We start from the raw sequence: 26,705 nt of genomic DNA on the forward strand, positions 1-26,705 counted from the left end.
CTTTAAATAGAAAACTAAAGTCAGACTTCCCATGTCAGAAATTATGTCTGATTTAGCTATTACTTTGACAATGAGGCATTAGTTTTGCCAATGAGGGAATAGAGGAGACATTTTCTATAATCGAATGATCTAGGTTTGCACCTCGTTAACAATGTGCTAGGACTTATGTCTGTTTCAGTATTTAAATTTACTATAAATATTGGTTGTCAACTTAAAAATGTGCCTGGGGATTCTTTTAGAGAATTTTCATGGAAACTTACTTGCATGGATTTTCTCCATCTTGAGATATATTTTTAGGAAATAGTTTTTTGAGGGTTCATAGACAGGGCAGGAGGAGAAGGGGCTGACAGAGGATGAGATGGTTGAATGGCATCACCGACTCAATGGACATGAGTTTGGGTAGACTCTGGGCATTGGTGATGGACAAGGAGGCCCGGCATGCTGCGGTTCGTGGGGTTGCAAAGAGTTGGACACAACTGAGCGACTGAACTGAACTGAACTGAAGACAGTTTTTAGAACACAATGGATCTTTATTTAGTTGGAATAAAGTGAAGAATCAAGATTTACAGAAAAATTTTTAATTAGTCTAACTTTTGTCAATCATTAAGAAAAAATTAGTTTTCTATTGACTTTTCATGACAGTGACTCATCATCTTTATGACTCATTTAGCTCCTCCTAAATAACCTCTCCTTATTCTGTGATATTTCCAGTGATTTTAATAAAACTCTCTTACTCTCAGGATAGAAGTCCAAAGTGAAGTGTTTTGTATGTAAAGTTTACAGTTTCTTTCTCCTTGTTCTTCTGCATTTGCAACACATATAATATGGTTATATCTAAGATGTAAAAAGTTTTTCCAAAGAATACTTCCACAAAGAAGGTTTCAAACAATGCCAGGTGCCTGTAGGACTTACAGACACTCTTCAGTTAAGATTAGCAGTTATAAAGAGTTAAAGTAGGAAAGCATTCCCTCCTGTATTCCTGTGCATTCACTTAAAAAGCATGAGGAACTCATCAAGGAGAAAATAGGTAAGAGGTAAATACACTCTAGAATTAGAACATGGACAGAATTAATGGTTATATCAAATTCTGAAAATAATTCTTCGAGGAATAAATTAATCGTTCTGCAGTCTTTTATGGATTAAGTGCAAAAGAGCTGTTGCTGAATCCTAGCCACTTTGTAGTAGCATGCTTTTGAACTTGGACTAGTTTGGAGTCTTCAGGAAATTTCAGAGTTTAGGGGATTTTGCTTGGTAATTTTTGAGTTTCCAAAATGCCTTTTTATGGTCAGCATCTTTAAGTCATTAGAGAAATGCAAATACAAACCATTATATACCACTTCACACTTACTAGGATGACTATAATAATAATAATTTTAAAAAAGAAAGTGTTAGTGAGGATGTAGAGAATTTGAAACCCATATACATCACTAGTGGGAGTATAAAATAATGCACCTGCTATGGAGAACATTTCAGCAGTTCCTCAAAAATCTAAAGATAGAATTACCGTATGACCCCACAGTTCCACTCCTAGGTGTATATCCAGGGAAACTGAAAGCAGGAATCGGAACAGACACTAATATACAGTTTTCACTGTAGCATTATTTACAGTAGCTGAAAGATAGAAACAACCCATGTCTATCAACAGATGAATGGGTAAGAACATGTGGCATATACATGCAATGACTACTACATACTATGACTAGCCACAAAAAAGAAATGAGGTTCTGACACAGGCTACAACACGGATGAGTCTTGAAAACCTTATGCTAAGTGAAATAAATCAGACACCAAGGGACAGATGTTGTGTGAATTCACGTCTGTGAAATATTAAGGTGGGTTAAATGCATAGAATTAGAAAGTGGTTTAGAGGTTACCGGGGCCTGGGGAAGTGGGGGAATGGGAGAAGTGTTGCTAAATGGTTACAGAATTTCTGTTTCAGTGGATGAAAAATTTTGGAAATAATGAGAATGATTGCACAACATTGTAAATGAAATCGATGTTACCAAATTGAGTACTTTAACATAATTAAAATAGCAGATTTTATGTTATATATATTCTACACAAAAACATTGACATTTTAATGTACCAAAACTCATTAAATTGCGTGCTTGAAATGGCTGACTTATATGATATGTGAATTATATCTGCAGAAAGATATTTTTTTAAAAAGGCAATCTCTATGGAGATAACTAGGAATAAAACTACCCAGTGACCCAACAGTCCCACTACTGGACATGTATCCTGAGAAAACCATAATTGAAAAAGACATAGGTACCCCAGTGTTCATTGCAGCACTATTTTCAATAGCTAGGACATGAAAGCAACCCAGATCAATAGAGAAGCTGTGGTCCATAGGTAAAATGGAATATTACTCAGCCATAAAAAGGAACACATTTGAGTCAGTTCTAATGAGGTGGATGAACCTAGAGCCTACTATACAGAGTAAAGTAAATCAGAAAGAGAAATATATATTAATGCATTTATATGGAATCTAGAAAGACGGTACTGATGAATGTATTTGCAGGGCAGCATGAAAACAAAGACATAGAGAAGAGACTTGTGGACAAGCGGGGTGAAGGGAGAAACCACACAATATTGTACAGCAATTATCCTAAGTTTGTGTTTATATTATATACATATAGATAGACCTATGGAAATACAGAATTTTGTTTTATGGTTGTAGTGTTGGATTATTATTTTTTTTTACAGAAACATTATCGATTAAGATTTAAATTGAGATTTGTTTCTAGGTTCTGCTAAAAGAATTTTTGATGTGCCCTTGAGCTGGTGAAGTGAACAAAAATTTTAGCTAGTTTCCTGGAAGATTTATCAGATGGTTTTGTTGATGTTTCTTGCTTCACTTCTCTTACCCATCACAAAAATAAAATTCCAGGCTGGGCAGCGGCCCTTGGATCTGTGTGAGCTTGTCAAAAGCATTTTAAGAAGAGCAAAATATTTAGAGGAAGAATTTGGAAAATCAGCCTTAAGGGATTTAACACATTTTTCTTCTCCTAATTCAGTCCCGTGTTTGTCCCCCTAATGGAGAAAGGTCATTAATGGGTAAGATTTACTAAGCCAAAAAAAGCTTTCAAAAGTTAGATGTTTTCTCTAAAATTCAAATATAAAGAAAACACTTGTTTGGAAACCTGAAAGAATAAATTTAGCATGTTAATTATACTCACTTAATACACATATAAATAATCCAGTTATCTGTAAATTTGTATTATCTGCTTACACATTTTTATTTTGGAAACATTAAAATAACTACTTGACTTGTAATGGAGAGTTGAACAAATTTGAGATTTGAAATTATGTATAAATTTATATACGATCAAAACAATCGATCGTAATAACATGATTTAGGATTTTACTTGTCATGCTACCAATTTTGCTAGCAAATTTCTGTCTCCTTGAAACGCTGACTTGGGCCAAGGTTGTTAGCTTAATTTTTTGTGGTGTGGAGGGCAGTTCTGTACTAGTAAGTGTTCCAAATTTGTTACATTAAAAAAAAAAATCTCATAATTGAAAAACTGCAGGCCAATTCCTATTCCTTTACTGAATTCATATCTGATAGAAAATAAGAGGTTTGTGTGTGTGTGTGTATGTGTGTGTGTTGTGTGAAAAGGGAAATGTGAAATCAAGGCTTATTGAGATGTAAATCCCCCCTTTCCCCTTTAACTGTACCAGGAAAATGAATAAAGAAGAGTGTTTATAAAGTTTGGAGTATTTTTAAAAAGTTTGAATGCAAGACATTTTATCTTTTACAGTGCAGTACGTTATTTCTGATGGCTCAGGGATGAAGAACCTGCCTGCCAATGCAGGGGACATGGGTTTGATCCCTGGGTTGGAAAGATACCCTGAAGAAGAAAATCGTAACCCAGTCCAGTACTCTCACCTGGGAAATTCCATGAACAGAGGAACCTGGCGGGCTGTAGTCCATGGGGTCACAAAAGAATTGGACATGACTTCACAACTAAACAACAATAACTTCATTTCATATCATTTACTTAATTAGACACATATTCAGACTTTTATTTGAACCAAAGATAAAGACTATTATAGAAACATTAACTTCTAGTTTTTACAAGCATCTCTGTATGATGGGATATAGTATCGGAGAAGGCAATGGCACCCCACTCCAGTACTCTTGCCTGGAAAATCTCATGGACGGAGGGGCCTGGTAGGCTGCAGTCCATGGGGTCGCTAAGAGTCGGACATGACTGAGCAACTTCACTTTTTTCACTTTTCACTTTCATGCACTGGAGAGGGAAATGGCAACCCACTCCAGTATTCTTGCCTGGAGAATCCCAGGGACAGAGGAGCCTAGTGGGCTGCCGTCTTTGGGGTAGCACAGAGTCGGACACGACTGAAGTGACTTAGCAGCTGTATGATGGGAACCTATTTTAAATAGTTGATCTCATTCTATATGTGATACAACTGGAGGTTTTTACTTATCATTTGGGGGCTCCCTAGGTGGCACTAGTGATAAATAACCTGCCTGCCAATGGAGGAGACTCAGGAGAGGAAGGTTTGATCTGTGGGTTGGGAAGATCCCCTAAGGAGGGCATGGCAGCCCATGTCAGTACTCTTGCATGGAGAATCACATGGACAGAGGAGCCTGGTGATCTATAGTCCATGGGGTCTCAAAGACTCAGACATGACTGAAATGACAGTATCCACACAGTCATCATTTGATAAGGTGACAGGTACGCATTTCTTTGTTTGCATTATCTCTGGAGAGGAACCCATGTAGTATTTATTAGCTATTTTAATATATTTTTTGAAAGTAAGAAGGTTAAACGCTCAGAAAAGAGGTTTAAAAAATGTAGAAATGTAGAGAAATAAAATAGAAATAAAATGTGAAATAAAATTTGCTTCTCAGAATTTCCCAAATTCCCAATAATTTGGTAAAAATTATTAAATTCAATGAATTTTATGGATCTGAGAAAATGTAATACTTATGACCATTACATATATTTGTGTTCATAGCAAAATAATTGAATTTGCCATGTACTCTGAACACATATTTAAGATTAAGTTCATATTAGTGGGCTGGTATAGCACTGTGCAGGCTGGTGTGTGCCTTACATACTGCGTGTAATCTCAGCTCTGTCTCTCTCCCATGTGATGGTCAAGGCTGCGACATTCAGAGTGTGTCAGCAAGTCCTCTTGGTTAATAAATGGCTCATATGTGGCATTGATCAGATGGTAGAAAGCCTGAAATTGAGGCTGATGCTGACTCTGTTGTCCTTTGTGAAAGGCTAAGTCTAAGCTCAGTTGACAACACGAAGTTGCTTGGAAGTTTTTTCATCCATTGCCATCTTTGTGTTTCAGAGTCAGTCTCCAGTTACCTTTATAGATCTGTAGAAGGGCACTCTTTTCTGAAACTGTTGCTATATTTATTGCAGGAGTGACCTTTTAATTACAAGCTCTCCTTCCAGAACAGAATAAGGCCCAAAGATACCACTAACTTGGTGAAGTCGTGGTTGAACTTGTAATTATGCCATTAGAGATGAGTGAGGAGGTCTGGGTTGAAGGCAGCTCTTTGAAATTGATGCATTGAGGACAGAGCGCACTTGAGCCTTCTCTGTTACTGTTTTACTGTTATCATGTGGGAAGCAGCCTGGCAGGATGGACAGTAGTGGAACAAGGTGTGTGTTTGTGTGTGTGTGTTCAGATAGTACCACAAGCTTTCTTCCACATTTTCCTTACATGGACAGTAGTAGAACAAGGTGTGTGTGTGTGTTCAGACAGTACCACAAGCTTTCTGCATTATTCCAGATATTCCTTACACAGCTTTTAGAACAGAGACTGTTAACATGCTCCTTTGTAGGATTTATGCCAACAATGACTGTTGCTCATTTTAACAGATAATTGAGGAGCAATTGAAGAGGGTATGATTAGAAGTAACAGAAAGGGTAACATGGATATTTTTGTCTTGTTCACACATATACTATCATAATAATTATAACTAGAATAACAACAAAGAGCTCAATGCCAGCTCTTTGCCAAGTGTTTCCGCTTGTATCCACCAGCCCTCACGGTGCCTTGTAAGTGTTATTAACTCCCATTTCACATGACTTCCTTATACCTAATTAGATCACTTTCCCCATCTTCAAGAGGTTCAGGATGCTTTAGATTTTTTAAGGTCAATTTTTATTTGTTTGACCTGGACAATGAATTTGTAATTCAAGCCAACATTAGTCATTAAAAAATAAAGAAATAAACTTCTGTGATTTCTCTGCTTGTAAAATGTGTAGATTCCTTTTTTTTTTTTTAGGGAGGTTGTATATTTTCAGTTGGAGGATAATTGCTTTACACTATTGTGTTGGTTTCTGCCATATAGTAACATGAATCAGCCATAGGTATATATGTGTCCCCTCCCTCCTAGACCTCCTTCCCTTCTCCCATCGCCTCCCACCCCTCTAGGTTGTCACAGAGCATAGGATTTGCGCTCCCTGAGTCATACAGTAAATTCCCACTGGCTCTCTGTTTTTCATATGGTAATGTACATGTTTTAATGCGACTCTCTCAGTTCTTCCCACCCTGTGTCCACAAGTCTGTTGTCTCTGTCTGCATCTCCGTTGCTGCCCTGCAGATAGGTTCATCAGTACCATTTTTCTAGATTCCATATATATGTGTTAATATTTGAGATTTGTCTTTCTCTTTCTGACTTACTTCACTCCATCTAATAGGCTCTAAGTTCATCCACCTCATTAGAACTAACTCAGTTGTGTTCCTTTTTATGGCTGAGTAATATTCCACTGTGTATATATACCACAACTTTTTAATCCATTCATCTGTCTGTGGACATCTAGGTTGCTTCCATGTCCAAGCTGTTGTAAATAGTGCTACAATGAACCCTGAGGTACAGGTGTCTTTTTCAGTTACGGTTTCCTCAGGGTATGTGCCCAGTGGTGGGTGTAGATTGTTTTCAAAGATAAGATCATTAAAACTTTGTCATGTCAGTCTTTATACAGGAAAATGGGTTACACAATTAGCTATACACTTTATTGTAGTTTTTGTTCTATAGGAATTGTATGAAAAGGGGGGAAATCATGAGTTTCTTAGTTTTTTTGAAAAGAGAATTTCCATTTTTTGTCTTGAACATGCTATAACATTTTTGTCATGCTGAAACTGTATTTAAACAAAATGCAACAGAAAGTCTATGTGTATATGTATATAATACTTTGAAAGCAATGTCTTGATTCTTTTCTCATGAACATGGATTTAATGGTTGGTGGCGACATGCTGAGATGTGGGGTGAGAAAGCCAGCTTCTCTGGAAAGGTGTCTGGGCCTCCCTCTGCTATGGATGTTTGTTAGCAGACTCCATACATATTGAACCCATCAATCATCCCTTCATTAACTACGGATCATTGTGCCTCAGGAACTCTACTAATAGACAATGTAAAACTCTCCAGGATGGAGATAATCTTATTTAGCACCTGAGTAAAACTATAAACTCTAATATTTTCCCTTCTCTCTCCTTTTCCCTCTCACAGATGAACACAATGATGTGCAGAAGAAAACCTTTACCAAATGGATAAATGCTCGATTTTCAAAGGTAATGGAGACTTTCAAAAACTCTGATAATTTGGATAACTCATTCTTGTTGGTAGAGTTTGGTTGAAGGTGCAGTGAATCTTCCCCAGGATATGTGACCTAACAGAAATCTTCTGAGTATGCAGATATATTTATTTTTCCTTTACTCTCTATAATAAGTTTAAATAGAAATTCTGGTGTAAGAAGTTCATGGTATAAACATTCATGGTAAAAAAGCTCTGTATTTTTATCTAACATTCTCTAGGGGCTTCCCAGGTGGCTTGGCGGTAAAGAATCCGCCTTCTCGTGCAGCAGATGCAAGAGACACGGGTTCAATCCCTGGGTCGGGAAGATACCCTGCAGAAGAAAATGGCAACCCACTCCAGCATTCTTGCCTGGAGAATCCCACGGACAGAGGAGGCTGGCGGAATACAGTCCATGGGCTTGCAAAAGAGCCGGACACAACTTAGTGACTAAAAAAATAACAACAGCATTCTCTAGATATGAAGCTGCTAGCTTGCTGCTTTGGATTCTGTGACTTCTTGGTGCATTTAGGAAATAATATCTCATTGGGAAATTTTTGTGCTTACTTAGCTAAAAAGATGATGATTTCATTTTTGCCTGGTTAAAATCAATTTGCTATCATTCAGGTAGCTTTTTCTACCTTGTGCAGTGTTCGGGGATTGTCATACTGATAGGTCTGGCTAATACTGTTTACTGCCCTGTTGTTCTGTTCTTTTGAACTTCCTGATTTATTTCCCCCAAATCTGTTCTTTCTCAGCATTTCTAACCACTTGGATCACAATCAAGTTTTGATTAATATTTTTTTAGGAGCAAGAATGCTGAAGAGAGAAATTGATATTACTCTTTTTCAACTAGTTCTAATATAATTATTCATTGGTCATTGGAGTTGGAATTTTGTCTTCTAAATCTGAGATGGGAGAAGAATTTTTAGATTTTTTGATTATAGGACTATGCAAAAAACTAAAGGTTTCTCAGAGAAACCCTGTTTTGGGGTTTTTAGTTTTAAAATTTCTTATTTTTCCATTTGAGAATGTCACAAAGGTCAGGAAAATAAACATTGGCATTTCTTTGAGGCAAAATCAGAATGTTTTAAGATTACTTTGAGTTGCAGTGCAGTTTAAAAGTTGTTCCATGTCTCACTATTTACAGTTCATTGTTTGATTGCAGTGTATTTTTAGGTGTTCCAAGTTTTTGTTGAGGAATATTTTATCTTGCTTCTGAGAATGTAAGGAATGTGAAAACTGCCTGACTTTGATAGAGGGTCAAGGAAGAGAATTACTCCATAATTGGTGGTTTTGAGTGTAGGATTACTCTGAAGCAGACATAGGTGATTTTTGGTAAAATTTTGTTTTGTTCAAGAGGTACAGTTAACGTCTGGGTGCTTTAGATTCAACATTATTCAAAACTTTTGAAGTAATCGTCTTCATGTGGATCAGATTCTGGGCAACATGGTTTTAGGAACGAAGAGAGTCTATACAGGAGATATTTCATCCCAAGGGTCTCATGAGTGCTCAGTTGTGTGAGATTCTCTATTTTGACTATTACTGAGGTTAATATGGTCCTTTTCTAGACAGCCCAAGTTAAGCAGACCTTGTTTTTAGCAGCTTGAGTCATTGTGGAAGAATCACCTTAGAGCTGATTTTGAAGATTGATTTGAAAACTTTGTAGCGTTGATAGGCTTGCATTTGGTAACATTTGAAACTAGGTGAATTGCTTTGTTCCTGTTCATGAGACTAGAGAGACCTAGATAGTACTGTAGGACACAAAAAGAGGAAAAGTAGAATAGAGATGACAGTTGAGCAAGAATAACTGAAAATGTTTAAGCTTATCATTATTGCCATGACTCTGACCCAGACAAGACATTCCCTTAACAGCACATGATAGATAATTGAACTGGGGCATCACCCGGCCAAACCACGTCCTTTCCAGGTCCATAGCCATTGCTGATACATGTAAGGTTAGACCCTTGAACCCAGTGCTGCCCAAGTACTCCTTCACTTTGAGCTTTAAAAATATCCTCACTTCTGTTATTGTACTGGGACTTCTCCTTCACTGGATGGTTCTCAGTATTTACTGATCATGTGGGTCATACACCCCACCGAATTCTTTCAAGAAGTAACTTAGTATTTATCATGGGTCATTGATATCTTTGGATGTCCCCGGTGGCTTAGACGGTAAAGAATCCTCCTGTAATGCTGGAGACCTGGGTTTGATCCCTGAGTCGGGAAGATCCCCTGGAGGAGGGCATGGCAACTCACTCCAATATGCTTGCCTGGAGAATCCCATGGACAGAGGAACCTGGTGGGTTACAGTCCATGGGGTTGCAAAGAGTTGGATACGACTGAGCACCTAAGCACAGCACAGCAGTGATGTCTTTAAAAAGATCTGAACACAAAGTCCAGTAGTACTAGAATAGCTTGTTTAGTGAACTTGATATTTAAATGTATACATTTATAATGTGTATATTATTTTGTAATATTAAATGAAGGCTTTAAGTCCCTTGTAAATTCTTTGCCCCAGGAAGCCTGTAATTATTAGCAAGACAATGAAATGATTAAGTAACATTATCAGTTATAGTAAAAGGTCCAGTTATGTAGACTGACATGGAAGCTAAAAGCTTGTTGTTGTTTTCAAGAACAACTTTTGTTAAGACCACTATTAGGTTTTTTTTTTTTCAAGAACAGTTTTTTTTTTTTTTTAATTTTTTATTATGGCTACTATTAAAAGGTTGTTTGGAGAAAAAAATATCAAAGTAGAGCTGCCCCTGGAAACATTTCCTTTCCGATTACTTCTGGTAAGAAATCAAAGTCTAGAAGGAAATCTGGAGGAGCCTAGAACACAGTTATCAAAGGATTTATGATTATTTGGATATAAAGAGGAGAGCTCATAACTGTCACACTAAATTCCAAGCACATTGTTTCCTCTCTTCTCATTGTTTTAATTCTGTAAGTCGAGCTGCTTCCACACTGATGATCAGAAAAGGGAACTTCTGAACTGGAAGATTTCCATAAACTCCCCACAGATTCTTGCTGAGTTTGGGATCAGGTTGTATTTGGGCCTGGTGTCACTAGGTAATCCAGAGGTTCAGTTCAGTTCAGTTCAGTCTCTCAGTCGTGTCCGACTCTTTGCGGCCTCATGAATTGGAGCATGCCTGGCCTCCCTCTCCATCACCAACTCCCGGAGTTCACTCAAACTCACGTCCATCGAGTGGGTGATGCCATCCAGCCATCTCATCCTCTGTCGTCCCCTTCTCCTCCTGCCCCCAATCCCTCCCAGCATCAGAGTCTTTTCCAATGAGTCAACTCTTCGCATGGGGTGGCCAAAGTACTGGAGTTTCAGCTTCAACATCATTCCTTCCAAAGCACACCCAGGACTGATCTCTTTTAGAATGGACTGGTTGGATCTCCTTGCAGTCCAAGGGACTCTCAAGAGTCTTCTCCAACACCACAATTCAAAGGCATCAATTCTTCGGCGCTCAGCTTTCTTCACAGTCCAACTCTCACATCCATACATGACCACTGGAAAAACCATAGCCTTGACTAGACGGACCTTTGTTGGCAAAGTCATGTCTCTGCTTTTGAATATGCCATCTAGATTGGTTATAACTTTCCTTCCAAGGAGTAAGCATCTTTTAATTTCATGGCTGCAGTCACCATCTGCAGTGATTTTGGAGACCCCCAAAATAAAGTCTGACACTGTTTCCACTGTTTCCCCATCTATTTCCCATAAAGTGATGGGACCAGATGCCATGATGTTCATTTTCTGAATGTTGAGCTTTAAGCCAACTTTTTCACTCTCCTCTTTCCAGAGGTTAGCAAGAGAAAATAAAGTACTATGGAAGGGAATGGATTTTATTTCATTTCTTTTTTATCCATGTCCTTTGGTATGTTGTGGTGAACTTTAAAATGTTATTGATCGAGTCTATTTTTTCCATGCAATGTGAGTCTCTCTACAGAGCAGTACTGTCCTTGTGCTAAGAAATCCAAGTAGACCCTTGTGGCCTCTTCTGCCATTTAGGAATTTGTTTTAAATTCCTTCCCTGGACATCTCCTTGAACATCCCCCCACGCCAACCAAAGTCTCAAATGCCAAATCTTGTTGATTCTAGTACCATATACATTCAACATTGTCCATTTTTCTCCATCTTTCCTGACACTGACACCCCCTTTTGCCAAATCATTTTTATTTGAGTTAAGAATAATTAAAAGCCTTTATGATGGACAGAAAATCTGTGGGAATCCTGTCAGCTCAGCCATAGGCTGTATCTGCCTTCCATCATCTTTGAGCTACTGTACAACTCAGTGAGTTGTAGAAAACAGATAGTAATGGAAATGATTCTTATCCATAAAAATGCAGAGTGGCTGGAATGCAATTGATTATTTCCCCTTGGGTAGACTAGGTTTTGCATCTGTTGTCAATTTATTTTAACTTTCCTTTATTGCATTTAACATGTGGTTTTAAAATTTTTTCTTTGAACCAGTTGTAATACCTTATTGGTTTCCTGATTGCTTAATGAGTTAAAGCCTTTAATGTACTTTAATAATACATTTGTTTGAGAGTCATGACTTTAGTATTTGAGAAATTTATCCCTGAATATGTGGGCCATTATCATAATCTACCACTAGGTCTTCCTTTCCATGGTTCACCTTATCCATCTCCTTCCTTCTATTTTCTACAGAATAGCTGGAGTGTATCTTAAAGTGTAAGCCTAAATACCTCTTTCTCTTCAGTAAAATCTTTCAATGGCTGTCTATTTGTTCTTATTTGGCTTTCAAGAGCCTAAGAAGTTGCCCCTCCAATCTACTCTAATTTCACTTTACTCTAGCTCATTATACTCTGGCCACTGCAATGGACCTTCTCATGGCTTTAGCACATTCTTTTTCCTCCATCTTTTTTTAGGCAGCTCCTACTCCTTTTTCTTGCCTGAGCTTAAATGTCACTTTCCCAAGGACACTTTTTCTGAGCTCCCAGACTCTGGCAGATATGCTCTGTATGCTAAAGTGTTAATCTTTGAAGCACTTACCATAATTGTCTTTTAGTTAATTGCATCTCAAAATACTTGTCTTCCCTTTTCTAGACGGTGGTATGTTCCATGGGTGTAGGGATTGTCTATTTTATTAACTGGCACAACTTCTAGCATTTAGTAAGCATTCAATGAGTGTCTGTAGGCTTAATAAATAAATGAATGGCAGTGACAGAAACATACATTTAAATGCCTAACAGTATGTATGTCCAAAAACCAGGTGAAAGTGATTGTCTTGGAAATAGATGGAGTAGAGTGTGGAATTGAGTGCAGAATGGCATAAATTGCTTTATTTCATGGAAACAAACATTAGGGCTTTTGCTGCATTTATCCACAAAAACAAATCCAGCCATGCAAAGTTTCCACATTCACCTGGTGTCGTGGAGATGTGCTGGAAAGATTGTTAAATCATCATTTGGATTTAATACGTATGATTCTCTTATTTATGGGAGAGGCTTCTTCAAATAAGATGCACCTACTAGTGCAAAATGATGAAAAATGAACTTTAAAACTTAAAATCTGCTCAATTCATTCCTCTATAAGGGGTTTGGTTAAGAGTTTGAGAATACTGTGTAACACTTTCATAGCTAAGAGAGCATTTACTATACATATATATTCTTTCTGCTGCAAGTCCTTGTTAGGATATCACAGAATACATGCCACTTTGGAGTCTGGTTATCCTGAGAAGTCACACAGTGTAGAATAATTTAGGAGTGTTGGGTTTGAGAAGTTATGGAAAGCATGGGAAAAAATGATTATCTAGAGGAGTTGAGAATCTGGAAATTAAACACTTATTCCTGGGTATGCTGCTCATTTATTTATGACCTCGGGCAAATTATTAGCCAGTTTTTTTTTTTTTTTTTTTTTTTGCCAGGTCACTTGGTTTTTATTCCTTTAGCTATAAAACACACTGGAGCACAATTACTTGCCTCATATTGCTAAGAAATATTGAGGCATTATTGTGAAACTTTATAGGAGATTATAATTACCTAGGAATGCTAAATTAAAACTCTATCAGGGACCCTTCCAATTTGTGGTACCCCTGATCTGTGCTGTACATATATTTTAAAGCAGAAATGGAAAAAGGCATTGGCTCGTTAAGCCCACTTTATTCCATGGTCTGGTGGGTGAAGTTTGAGTGTTTTGTTCAGTCTGATTTTAAGAGGCTCGTTTATTAGTGGATTCTTCTCCCAAGGGAGGCAGCGAAGGCCTCACTCTTTCAGTGTTTGAAAATTTGTTCTGACTTTAAGCCTGCATTTTCTTTGGCTGACTTTCAGAACTGCTCATCTGTCAGAGCAGAGATGTACAAATTGCAGAAGCTCTTTTATCAGTTTGGTGAGGCAGTTCTCAAAAGAAGTTTAAAGAATAAAGGTTAGGTAGAGAATAGGCCCACTTAAAAATGCTGAACTTCAGTTTGGGCAGATTTCTGCTTTTCCTTTTTCGAAGACAAAGATGAGCCAAGTTTTCATTTCGTTACTGTTCCAAACTTGAACTTCAAATGTGTAGAACATCAGAAAGGAAATCTGTGAAGCATTTTAAAACCATTTCAATGTGAAGAGCTTTCCCAGTATGTTCCATTTGGAGACAGTGGGACATTGCTTTCAGAGTCCTGTTGTTTGCAACTGTTCACACTGGATGGGGAGGGTCACAAAAATAGGAGTGGGAAAGGATGTGTAGGAGAGTGCAACAAAAGCTGCCTTTATGTGCTTAGTCCCCTTCTTAGTGTCATGAGGGAGACTGTACAGGCTTCCTTGTTTGACCATAAATAACATCTGTAGTAGAGATTTGAGTTGGAGTTACACACTGAGTTTACTATTGACTTATTTTCATGAATATGTGTATGGTGGCCAACTAATTATTTTAGGGGGCCGTAAGCATTCACGTGGTTCCTTAAGTTTCAATTTATGTCTATTCACCAGTACCCATAAAGCAAACAGAACAGTGCATTTCATATTCCTGAACAGCTTCCTGACATGTTTTAGCTATATTATGTAAATATTTGGTTTTTGTTGTTGTTGTTTTCATTCAGTTTGATTGGTTTGGTTCCAAACATACTTGCAAACATGACCGTCACTTAGTTACTGTGGTTAAGTTAAAATATATATATTAAACATTATTTAACATGCTGTGTTTGTACATATTGAGGATTTAGTAAATAATTTTGATTGAGCCTATTAGTATTGATACTTTTGAATTGTGGTGCTGGAGAAGACTCTTCAGAGTCCCTTGGACGGCAAGGAGATCAAACCAGCCAATTCGAAAGGAAACCAACCCTGAATATTCATTGGAAGGACAATTGCTGAAGCTGAAGCTCCAGTACTTTGGCCACCAGATGCGAAGAACCGACTCATAGGAAAAGATCCTAATGCTGGGAAAGACTGAAGGCCAAAGAAGAAGTGGGCAGCAGAGGATGAGATGGTTAAATAAAGCATCACTGATTCAATGGACATGAATTTGAGCAAACTCTGGGAGATGGTGGATGACTGGATGACAGAGGAGCCTGGTGTGGTACAGTCCATGGCACTGCAAAGAGCTGGACTTGACTTAGCGACTGAACTTTAGTATTTGTAACCGGTAAACAAGTTTGGAAATTTGGTTGTATATGCTAAGCCTTTGTCATTGATAATCAATTTTGGGATTGATCTGCTGATAGGAAATGGCTTTTCAGCCTTCGCCTAGAGAGAGGAGAGCAGAGCCACCTACCTTGTGCTTTTGCATTCAGCCCATGTGACTCCACCATCTCCACCTTCAGAAATGGGCTCTGATTGGCACATGGATGTGTAGACCTAAGACACTGTGGGCCACTGAGTTATAAAGAGAGGATTCTTAAAGAGATGGTGGTTTTCGGGGAAAAGAAGCTCTTTCTGTTAAAGAGGGCTAGGAGATCTAGGAACCGTTTTCAACTGTACTTGACCTAGGAAGCTTTTGGCCCCAGTGGCTACTGGTAGCCACTCTTCAACTATGACCAGTCCTGATGGGAGTCAGACTGGGTGGGAAGTAGGGGGAGCTGACACTGCTATTTTTATAATTTGTTGGGGAAATAAAAAAAATCCTGTCAACTACAAGATCTCTATTTGACATAGAATACAGAGAAAACATGATTTGTTATTGAATGTTTGTATCAGTTGAGGTGCACACAGATAGTTAGTAAAAGACCAGAAATCTGGACAGAATTTCATACAAACATACAATAAAGTAGAACAAAGAACAGTAAGTGTGTTTCTCCTGGAAAGACAAACGGATGCTCCTTGTGCTGGTCTCCTGTCAATGTCCTGAGAGACTTCTGAGATGATTTTGAAGTCTTTGTTATTTTGCACTGGAAAATTGAGGATGGATTTATCAAATTCCTGACCCCCAAATTAGGCCTGTTATGTCTTTAAGGAGAGACCCTAAGGAGAAGGAAGGGACAGGGTGACTGCCTCTCCTTTATTAAACAAAAGAAATCTTTTCTTTACCTTTACATTACCACTATCAATGCCCTAACTGATGCCTTGCCCTTTTCCATAGAAGCCTGTCTGTTGAGGCACTGGATTCTGCAGCTATTTCCACTGATTTGCTAGTTGAGCATATATGGAATGAGCTGTATTGTTTATTGATTCAACAGACCTCACCTGGTTATTTGTTCATGGAGTGTGCAAGTAGCCTTGCCCCTGGCTGCTGGGTGTGGGAGCCTTTTGTTGTTCAGTGGCTAGTCATGTCTGACTCTTTGTGACCCCGTGGACTGCAGCATGCCAGGCTTCCCTGTCCTTCACCATCTCCTGGAGTTTGCTCAAACTCAGGTCTGTTGAGTCAGTGATGCCATCCAACCATCTCATCCTCTGTTGTCCCCTTCTCCTCCTGCCCTCAATCTTTCCCAGCATTGGGTCTTTTCCAGTGAGTTGGCTCTTCACATCAGGTGGCCAAAGTATTGGAACTTCAGCTTCAGCATCAGTCCTTCCAGTGAATGTTCAGGATTGATTTCTTTTAGGATTGTGTTCCTTATCATCCCGGTTTTCTCAGTATTATCTCAGTTACTTTTGTTTTTACTGAAAGTGTTGGTTGCACGGTCCTATCCATGAACTGTAGACCGCCATGCTCCTCTGTCCATGGGATTCTCCAGGCAAGAATCCTGGATTGGGTAGCCATTGCCTTCTCCAGAGGATCTTCCTGACACAGGGATCAAACCCTGGTCTCCTGCATTGAAGGCAGGTTCTTTACCTTCTGAGGCACTTCTTGTTACATAGTGTATGACCTTTTAAAATAATTAAGTAATTTTTATTGGAGTGTAATTGCTGTACACTGTTGTGTTAGTTTCTGCTGTGCCAAGACGTGAATATGCTATATGTATGGATATGTTCCCCACCTTTTGGACCTCCTCACCCTGCATCCCACTCACCTAGGTCATCACAGAGCACCCAGCTGAGTTCCCTGTGCTGTACGGCAGTGTCTCCCTAGCTGTCTATTTTGCGCATGGTGGTGTATGTATGTCAGTCCCAGTCTCCCAGTTGATCCTGTCCCCCTTGTCCTGCTTGTGTCCACATGTCTGTTCTCTGTGTCTGTGTCTCTATTCCTGCCCTGCACAATAGTTTCATCTGTACCATTTTTCTAGATTCCATATGTATGCGTTAATATATGGCATTTGTTTTTCTCTTTTTGACTTACTCCACTCTGTATAACTTTTGATTTTCTGAAAGATATTATTGGATTTAACTTGTATTTTATGGTATTCTATAATTTCTAAGGCAAATGCACCTTCATTACTTTGGCTCCTTTGTGAGGACAGCAATTATCAGTGCTGTGTAGCTACTGTCGCGTGAGTTGGATTGCCTGAGCCATCTGCTTCTCTAGAATCTCTCTCCTTCCTTTTCCTCTTGCCCTCCCTTCTTCCAAACAGGCTTCTAAATGGAATCTTGTCCAGCTCATAAGGACTTGTGCTGACCACCATGAATTCTTAAAGAGACTGGCCGAGAGCCATGCACGCACTCATTCTTTAAGTGACTGTGGCGCCTTTTGCCGGTTTTCCTTTGTCAAGGTGCTTATTGACCTCCTTGGCATTTTATTGCTCTTGTTTTGCTTTTCAGTTGGAAGCAGTGCAGCTTTCACTCTTTCGCCATGGGACTGAATCATAAAGTAGGCACTGAAGATTATGCACTCTTCATTTCATCCATTAAGCTGTATGCTTTATAATTATTATGAACCTAATTTCATCAGTTTGCTTAATTTTTACTAGAGATCAGTTCAGTCAGTTCAGTGGCTCAGTTGTGTCCAACTCTTTGCGATCTCATGGACTCAGGCACACCAGGCTTCCCTGTTCTTCACTATCTCCTGAAGTTTGCTCCAACTTATGTCATCGAGTCGGTGATGCCATCCAACCATCTCATCCTCTGTCACCCTGTTCTCCTTCTGCCTTCAATCTTTCCCAGCATCAGAGTCTTTTCCAATGAGTCAGTTTTTCACATCAGGTGGCTGAAGTATTGGAGCTTCAGCTTCAGCATCAGTCCTTCCAATGAATATTCAGGACTGATTTCCTTTAGGATGGACTGGTTGGATCTCCTTGCAGTCCACGGGACTCTCAAGAGGATTCTCCAACACCACAGTTCAAAAGCATCAGTTCTTTGGCACTCAGCTTTCTTTACAGTCCAACTCTCACATCCATACATGACTACTGGAAAAACCATAGCTTTGACTAGACGGACCTTTGATGAAGTGAAGTTGCTCAGTCATGTCCGACTCTTTGCAACCCCATGGACTATAGCCTACCAGGCTCCTCCGTCCATGGGATTTTCCAGGCAAGAGTACTGGAGTAGGTTGCTGTTCCTTTTTCCAGGGGATCTTCCAAACCTAGGAATTGAACCTGGGTCTCCCACATTGTAGGCAGACGCTTTACCCATCTAAGCCACCAGAGAAGCTCCTTTGATACCATTTTTAAAATGATTTGGGCTTCCCTGGTAGCTTAGCTGGTAAAGAATCCACCTGCAATGTGGGAGACCTGATTTCAATCCCTGGGTTGGGAAGATCTCCTGGAGAGGAGAAAGGCTACCCACTCCAGTATTCTGGCCTGGAGAATTCCATGGATTGTGTAGTCTATAGAGTCACAAAGAGTTGGACATGGCTGAATGACTTTCACTTCACCTCACTTTTTAAAGTGTATATTTATTTTATACGTTAATACACATTACAAAAATTAGATGGTAGAGTAAATCCAAAGAGACATTTTAAAACCACTTTTAATTCTGCCATCAAGAGAAAAAGTACATTTTTGTTGTAAAATACTTAAAAGAAATCCTTTTACACATACACATAATTAACCAAAATGACATTGTACATAGTGCTCACTGATACATTATTGATTTTTAAGGGAAAAAAAAAGAATTACAAGAGGTACATTTTTATTAGTGCTGAGATTTGGGATTCATAAATTAAAGATTCTTTTTTCAAATATTAAAAGAAGTATTAAAGCAAATCATTCACTTCTTTTGAGTTTTTAAAATAACTCCTTGCAAAAAAATCACTCAAAAGAAAAGAGAGAGAGAGACTATAAAACTTACAATATGTTATCAGATGCTGGAGCATCATTTTAAAATTGATTGGGGCATCAGACTGACCTGAGAAGAATGCAAAAAATATGATGGCATGTACACTATATGGGCTTCCCAGGTGCCTCTAGTGGTAAAGAATCCACCTGCCAATGCAGGAGACACGAGAGACTCAGGTTTGATCCCTGAGTTGGGAGGATCCTCTAGAGTAGGAAATGGCACCCCATTCCAGTATTCTTGACTGGAATAACCCCATGGACAGAAGAGCCTGGTGGGCTGTGTCCATGGGGTTGCAAAGAGTCAGACATGACTAAGCGACTGAGCACAGCACATATACACTATATATGTGTATGTGTGAGAGTGTGTATATGTGTGTGTGTGTATGGGACGATGCTGAAGCTGAAACTCCAGTGCTTTGGCCACCTCATGCAAAGAGTCGACTCATAGGAAAAGACTCTTATGCTGGGAGGGATTGGGGGCAGGAGGAGAAGGGGACGACAGAGGATGAGATGGCCGGATGGCATCACCCACTCGATGGACGTGAGTCTGAGTGAACTCCGGGAGTTGGTGATGGACAGGGAGGCCTGGCATGCTGCGATTCATGGGGTCGCAAAGAGTCGGACACGACTGAGTGACGGAACTGAACTGATGCCATATCTATGGGGGCTTCCCAGGTGGCTCAGTGGTAAAGAATCTACCTGTCAATGCAGGAGACACAAGAGACTTGGGTTCAATTCCTGGGTTGGGGTGGTTCCCTGGAAGAGGAAATGGCAACCTACTCCAGTATTCTTGTGTGGGAAATCCCAGGGACAGAGGAGTCTGGCGGGGTACAGACCATGGGATTGCAGAATATTCAGATACAACTTAGTGACTAAACAAGAAAAAAGGCTAAATGCTGCTCAAGGCTTATTTGTCTTTCAAATTCAGGATTATTCATTTGTACTATTTTGTGTTTATTGAAAAACTATGGAAACCCTTGCTTGTAAATGGGGAGGGTGACTTGAGTTTGGCATTTCTGCAGGGCCGGGCACAAAGGAGGTATTCACCAAATATTTGTCCAATTGAATTATTAAACTGTATTCTCTCTGTCAGAGAAATTTCTGCAGATAAGTCTCGGCAGAGAATTAAAAATCTAAATAAGAGTTTAACTGTCGGGTTGAATCAACTTTTATTTTTATTCAGCAATGACTTCTGACATTTCCAGCTGTTTCCGAGGGTGGATCCCATGTTTAGAGCCTGTGATTTGAAAGTACCAGAGGTGCTTTAAAGCCATGAACTTGGAACAGAATTTTCATTCTTAGTTTATTTACTTGTGGCATATATCTTGTTTGCTGTCTTTGGGAAGTCATTAAATAAATATACCCCATCCTTTTCTCCTCCCACCTCACCTCTAATTAACTGTTTCCTTCCCTATATGTCAGGACCCCGTGCTCTCATAATTTTATTTGCAATTCAGTATGGACTTTGAGAACCTGGGTTTGGAGTCAGACCTGTAGTATCATTGCCTGGTTCTGCCTCTCACCTGCCATGTCACTTCTGTGTCTCAGTTTTCTTACCTTAAAGTTCTATTTAAAGAAACAAAGAATGCATTTAAATCTGTATTGATCTCTTAGAACATAACCGATACATAGTAAGTCATGCTATTATTATGTCTAAACTTTTCATGTTTCCACTGTCAGTTTTTGTATGGCCCATGAGCTAAGACTGGTTTTTACATTTTTCAGATCAGATCAGTCACTCAGTCGTGTCTGACTCTTTTCGACCCCATGAATCGCAGCACGCCAGGCCTCCCTGTCCATCACCAACTCCCGGAGTTCACTGAGACTCACGTCCATCGAGTCAGTGATGCCATCCGGCCATCTCATCCTCTGTCATCCCCTTCTCCTCCTGCCCCTAATCCCTCCCAGCATCAGAGTCTTTTCCAATGAGTTCACTTTTCGCATGAAAGCAAAATCAAAAAAAGATCTCATGATGCATGGACAGTATATGAAATTCAGATTTCAGTGTTCACAGATCAAGTTTGTTGAAACACAGTCACCGTTCCCTTTGGCTTATCTGTGTATATACTGCTTGTGCTGCTTTTACATCATGACAACAGGCTTGAGAAGTTTCTGTAGGGGCCTCCTGGCTGGCAAAGACTAAATGAAATACTATCTAAACCTTTACAAAAGACATTTTCTGCCCTCTGTTGTAAGACACAAAGCACTGAATCACCATACCTACAGGTGTAACTCTACTAGTTGGTAGGTGGAAAGGGGTCATGGTTCTTTCCATCTGTGTTTGGGACATTCCTGAATTGTATTTTTTCAGAAATATGCAGTATTTTGTAGTGATTGGCCATAGGTGTGGGGAGGGTGAATGTGTGTTTTACATGTAAGTTCTGGATCACAGTTTTGAATTTGTAGGAGCCCTGGTCCCTTCCTGCCTTCGGGTTGTCTGGTACTTTAACATTTTGAGGAATGACGGAACAGTGTTCCGCAGTGGCTGTGTCGTCTTAAACTGTTGCCAGCAAAGTACAGGGTCCCAGTATTTTCACTTGCTCCCCAGCACTTGTTATTTCTCTCCAATCTTGTTATTTTCTGTTGTGGCTGCTTTTTAAATTAGCTATTTTAGATGTGAGGTAAGTTTCTCATTGTGATTTTAATTTGCCTCTCTCTAATGGATGTTAAGTGTCTTTTCATGAAAATGAAAGTGAAAGTCACCAGTCCTGCCGGACTCTTGACTCTTTGTGACCCCATGGACTATACAGTCCATGGAATTCTCCAGACCAGAATACAGGAATGGGTAGCCTTTCCCTTCTCCAGGGGATCTTCCCAACCCAGGGATTGAACCCAGGATTGCAGATGATTCTTTACCAGCTGATCCACAAGGGAAGCCCTAGAATACTGGAGTGGGTAGCCTATCCCTTCTCCAGTGGATCTTCCCGACTCAGGAATCGAACCAGGGTCTCCTGAGCTTAGTATAATCTATATTGCAATGAAACCTAATTTAAGGGAAAAAATCTTCACTGAGGAGATCCAGGGGCTGTATTTTCCTTCCTGCAGGTGTATGTGGTGCTTCTGAAGGTACCAGGTGGAAGTCACAATGACCATGTCATCATTGGGAGTGGGGTGGGGGAGTTAGGAGAATAGGGACACAGCACAAAGCATATTTCATGAGGATTGCCATCAGTATTTTCCTGAAATTTGGAAAATGAATAAAGCAGTTGAGTTGTTACTGTTGTATTTGTTTTGGTTTTTTAAAAATATAAAGGCATTGATTTACCTTGTATGAGTGATTAACTTTTAGAAGGACAGAACTATGTCTCAGTTACCTTTGTTTCAAGAGAATGCTTCACAAGGAGTTTTTCTGAAGATGTGTTGCTCAGTGAACAAATGAATGAGCTGGACAAGAGAGAGAAAAAGGGTGTCTGATGCAGGAAAATGAACGCTGCCTCTTGATGAATGCTGCCTGCTTTAACCACTGAGCAGCACTGGAGCTTAAGGAAGAATCTACTGCGTTTGCTGCTGAGTTATGCTTGTCTCATGGTGCATACATAAAGTGCAGGTGTGCTCTTGTAGAATCATGTTCATTGTTTTTGAATGGGATGTATCCATACAGGTCATTGAATTGGTGAATTTGGGACTCGGAAGATCTTTCAAATTCAGGATTATTCACTAACGTATACCCAAGTTCTGAGTTTGCTTTTACATGCCTGCCTGAGATGAAGTGCTTATTTGTTTTACCCTTTCTTTCAGCTGTTGTTGACATTTTATGGCACTTTTATGACAGTAGAAAGCATGAAGGTTATGCTTCTGATATGAATGATAATTCCAAACATTAATTGAATCTCTGTCACCATCAGATGAGTCAGTAGATGTAGAAAGGCCACTTTTCCAAAGGTACATGGCTGGTAAGAGGCTGGTCTACAATTAGGTTCTGAATGGGCATTCATAACTGTTTGTAATATGGACTAATACTTTTATTTATATATTTTTCAATTTATGCGTTTATTCTGTTTTTGGGCTGCACTGGCTGTTTGTTGCGGTGCACAGGCTCTTCACTGTGGCCTGTGGACTTTCTCTAGTTGTGGTGCGAGGGCTTATTTGCCCTGTGGCATGTGGGATCTTAGTTTGCTGACCAGAGATTGAGCAGCAAGTTAGAATGAACATGGAAATCTGCATTGGAAGGTGGATTCTTAACCCCTGGATTACCAGGGAAGTCCTTGACTAATATATGTACTATATTTTATTCTATGCTGGTCTGTGTTACTTTATTTCTTTTTTGGAAAATGGATACTGTAGTGGATTTGAGAATGGATAAATGCCACCCAGGGGCTTTCCTGGTGGCTCAGTGGTAAAGAATCTACCTATCAATATAGGAGATGTGCATTCGATCCCTGGGTTGGGAAAATCCCCTGGAGAAGGAAATGGCAACCCACTTCAGTATTCTTGCCCGGGAAATCCTATGGACAGAGGAGCCTGGTGGGCTACAGTCCATGGGATTGCAAAGAGTCTGACATGACTTATCGACTAAACAGCAATAATCACAAATGCTGCCCGAACATTATTTAGCTGCCTATGTCCTCTGTATTCTTAAGATCCTTTCTGTGCTGGGATATCCCTATTGTTTTTTCCATGAACTTTATCTGTATTCTTGTCTCTTTGCTCTAAGACCAGAGTTGTTCACCTCTTCCTGAAAGGGAATCTGGGTATTTGGTGGCTACTTTGCTCAAGTGTACTTGGGTGGGTTTTGAGAGGAGGAAGGTAGGGGTAGCAGATGACTGGGGCCATTTCTGCTCTTTGCTTTTATTGACAGCAGGTAAGGAGTCTTTAAAATTTTTTTTAAATTTTTAAAAATTTTTGGCCACACCTCGAGGCATGTGGGATCCTAGTTTCTTTGCCAGGGATCTAACCCATACCCCGCATTGGAAACATGGAACCGTCCCAAGAAGTCTTTAATGTGCAGGAATCTTTCCTGCTCTGCCTCAAGGCATTGCCTCTGGATCTGGTCTCCTGCATCACGCAAATCTGTTTATTATGTGATAGATGGAGATCATCCATGTGTTTCTGACATCATTGCTGCTAACGCAATGGTAGCTGGAAATAAAAAAGCAGCCTTGTTTCAGATATAAATAAATGATAGTTTATTCTTTACTGATTCTGTGGTGAAGACTTTACCATACTTCCCTTCATTTAGAATATGTGAACTATGGAAAAGCCACCTGATAAAAACCATTGGTTGAGTATATGTTATATAGAATCAAAATTGTAACAAATCAAGAGGAGAGGAAAAAAAGGGAAAATGCAAAGTTTTAGGAAACTTCAGAATGGTTTCCTTCCTGATTATCCATGTCAAGCTCAGTATAATTCTGTTTCGTATGATTTCATGTTTTTTAAAGCGAAGAATAATGAAGATACAATAATTAATGGTTATAAAATATCTTTATTACTGATAAGAACTAAGACTCTTAATCTCTGGAGATTTCATGTTGGAAGAGAATAATTTGATTCAACATAATTATGCAACATTTATTATACTGTGCTTTATAACGTTTTCACCTAATATTAATTTTTTGATTTTTATAATAACATGTGATTTAGAAGACAGTTAGGTTGGTGATTTAGGTTCACTAAGTTAATGGTCATATTGAGATTTTCCATGAGAAATTGTCCTGTTGCATACAACTATGATGTCACACAGAGACAAGGTCTATTTGTGAATGAATTTGGATTTTCTGGCATTAGACAATAGAATATATTCATCAGGGGAACTTCATGCTTCTCTGGTGGCTCAATGGTAAAGAATCTGCCTTCAGTTCAGGAGACCCAGCTTTGATCCCTCAGTTGGGAAGCTCCCCAAGAGTGGGAAATGGCAACCCACTCCAGTATTCTTGCCTGGAAAATCCCATGCACAGAGGAGCCTAGTAGGCTACAGTCCATGGGGTTGCAGAGTTGAACACGACTGAACAACTAACAACATCGGAAACAAAGAGTTTAGAAATTATGTAAGTTTTGTCATTTAAAATACAGGACTCATACTGAGTTTAGACACAGAGCCAAAAATATCCTAATCATTCAGAAGTTAGTAGCTAGAAATACAGACCAAGCACAGACCAAGCACCAGAGAGTGAAATTGGAGAGCTGAAATTGATGACGACATGACCTGCTTCCATTAATGGAAATAGCGAAAGCCGTGGTTATACTGTGAATGTAAAGTGTAGAGCTGCAATAAGAATACGCTGTTTTCTTTGGTCTCGGCACCCAGGTGCTCTATGCTCATTTATATTTTTATCACCTCTTCCTTCTCAGGAATACATTGGACTCTTGAACAGCATGGGGTATTATAGGTGCTGATGCTGCAGAATTGAAAACCCACAAATAATTTAGTTAACTCTCTCCTGTCCCAGTTCCGTATCAGTGAATTCAACCAACCACAGATCATATAATATTGTAGTATTTCAGTTCAGTTCAGTCTGGGTCCTGTCCGACTCTTTGCGACCCCATGAATCGCAGCACGCCAGGCCTCCCTGTCCATCACCAACTCCTGGAGTTCACCTAAACTCATGTGCATTGAGTCGGTGATGCCATCCAGCCATCTCATCCTCTGTCGTCCCCTTCTCCTCCTGTCCCCAATCCCTCCCAGCATCAGGGTCTTTTCCAATGAGTCAACTCTTCACATGAGGTGGCCAAAAGTATTGGAGTTTCAGCCTCAGCATCAGTCCTTCCAATGAACACCCAGGACTGGTTTCCTTTAGGATAGACTGGTTGGATCTCCTTGCAGTCCAAGGGACTCACAAGAGTCTTCTCCAGCACCACAGTTCAAAAGCATCAATTCTTCGGTGCTCAGCCTTCTTCACAGTCCAACTCTCACATCCATACATGACTACTGGAAAAACCATAGCCTTGACTAGATGGACCTTCATTGGCAAAGTAATATCTCTGCTTTTTAAAATGCTATCTAGGTTGGTCATAACTTTCCTTCCAAGGAATAAGCGTCTTTTAATTTCATGGCTGCAATCACCATCTGCAGTGATTTTGGAGCCCAGAAAAATAAAGTCTGACACTGTTTCCACTGTTTCCCCATCTATTTCCCATGAAGTGATGGGACCATTATATCTACTACTGTGGGTAGGAATCCCTTAGAAGAAATGGAATAGTCATCATGGTCAACAAAAGAGTTCGAAATGCAGTACTTGGATGCAGTCTCAAAAACGACAGAATGATCTCTGTTCGTTTCCAAGGCAAACCATTCAATATCATGGTAATCCAAGCCTATGCCCCAACCAGTAACACTGAAGAAGCTGAAGTTGAATGGTTCTACGAAGACCTACAAGACCTTTTAGAACTAACACCCAAAAAAGATGTCCTTTTCATTATAGGGGACTGGAATGCAAAAGTAGGACATCAAGAAACACCTGGATTAACAGGCAAATTTGGCCTTGGAATACGGAATGATGCAGGGCAAAGGCTAGTAAGAGTTTTGCCAAGAGAACGCACTGGTCATAGCAAATACCCTCTTCCAACAACACAAGAGAAGACTTTACACATGGACATAACCAGATGGTCAACACCGAAATCAGATTGATTACATTCTTTGCAGCCAAAGATGGAGAAGCTCT

The 26,705-nt window shown here is 39.6% G+C and overlaps 1 protein-coding gene across 9 annotated transcripts in view; it reads left to right on the forward strand.

Moving 5' to 3' along the window:
• The window catches only part of UTRN (utrophin), a 565,993-nt gene that overhangs the window by 104,772 nt on the left and 434,516 nt on the right, over nt 1-26,705 (forward strand). For all 9 annotated transcript variants that reach the window (XM_055535865.1, XM_055535867.1, XM_055535866.1 and 6 more), the window contains one exon: nt 7,505-7,566. In XM_055535865.1, coding sequence (XP_055391840.1) covers nt 7,505-7,566 — 62 coding nt within the window. The remainder of the gene's footprint in view (nt 1-7,504; nt 7,567-26,705) is intronic.

This window comes from Bubalus kerabau, chromosome 9 (assembly GCF_029407905.1).
Source record: "Bubalus kerabau isolate K-KA32 ecotype Philippines breed swamp buffalo chromosome 9, PCC_UOA_SB_1v2, whole genome shotgun sequence".
In the NCBI taxonomy this organism is placed as follows: domain Eukaryota; kingdom Metazoa; phylum Chordata; class Mammalia; order Artiodactyla; family Bovidae; genus Bubalus; species Bubalus kerabau.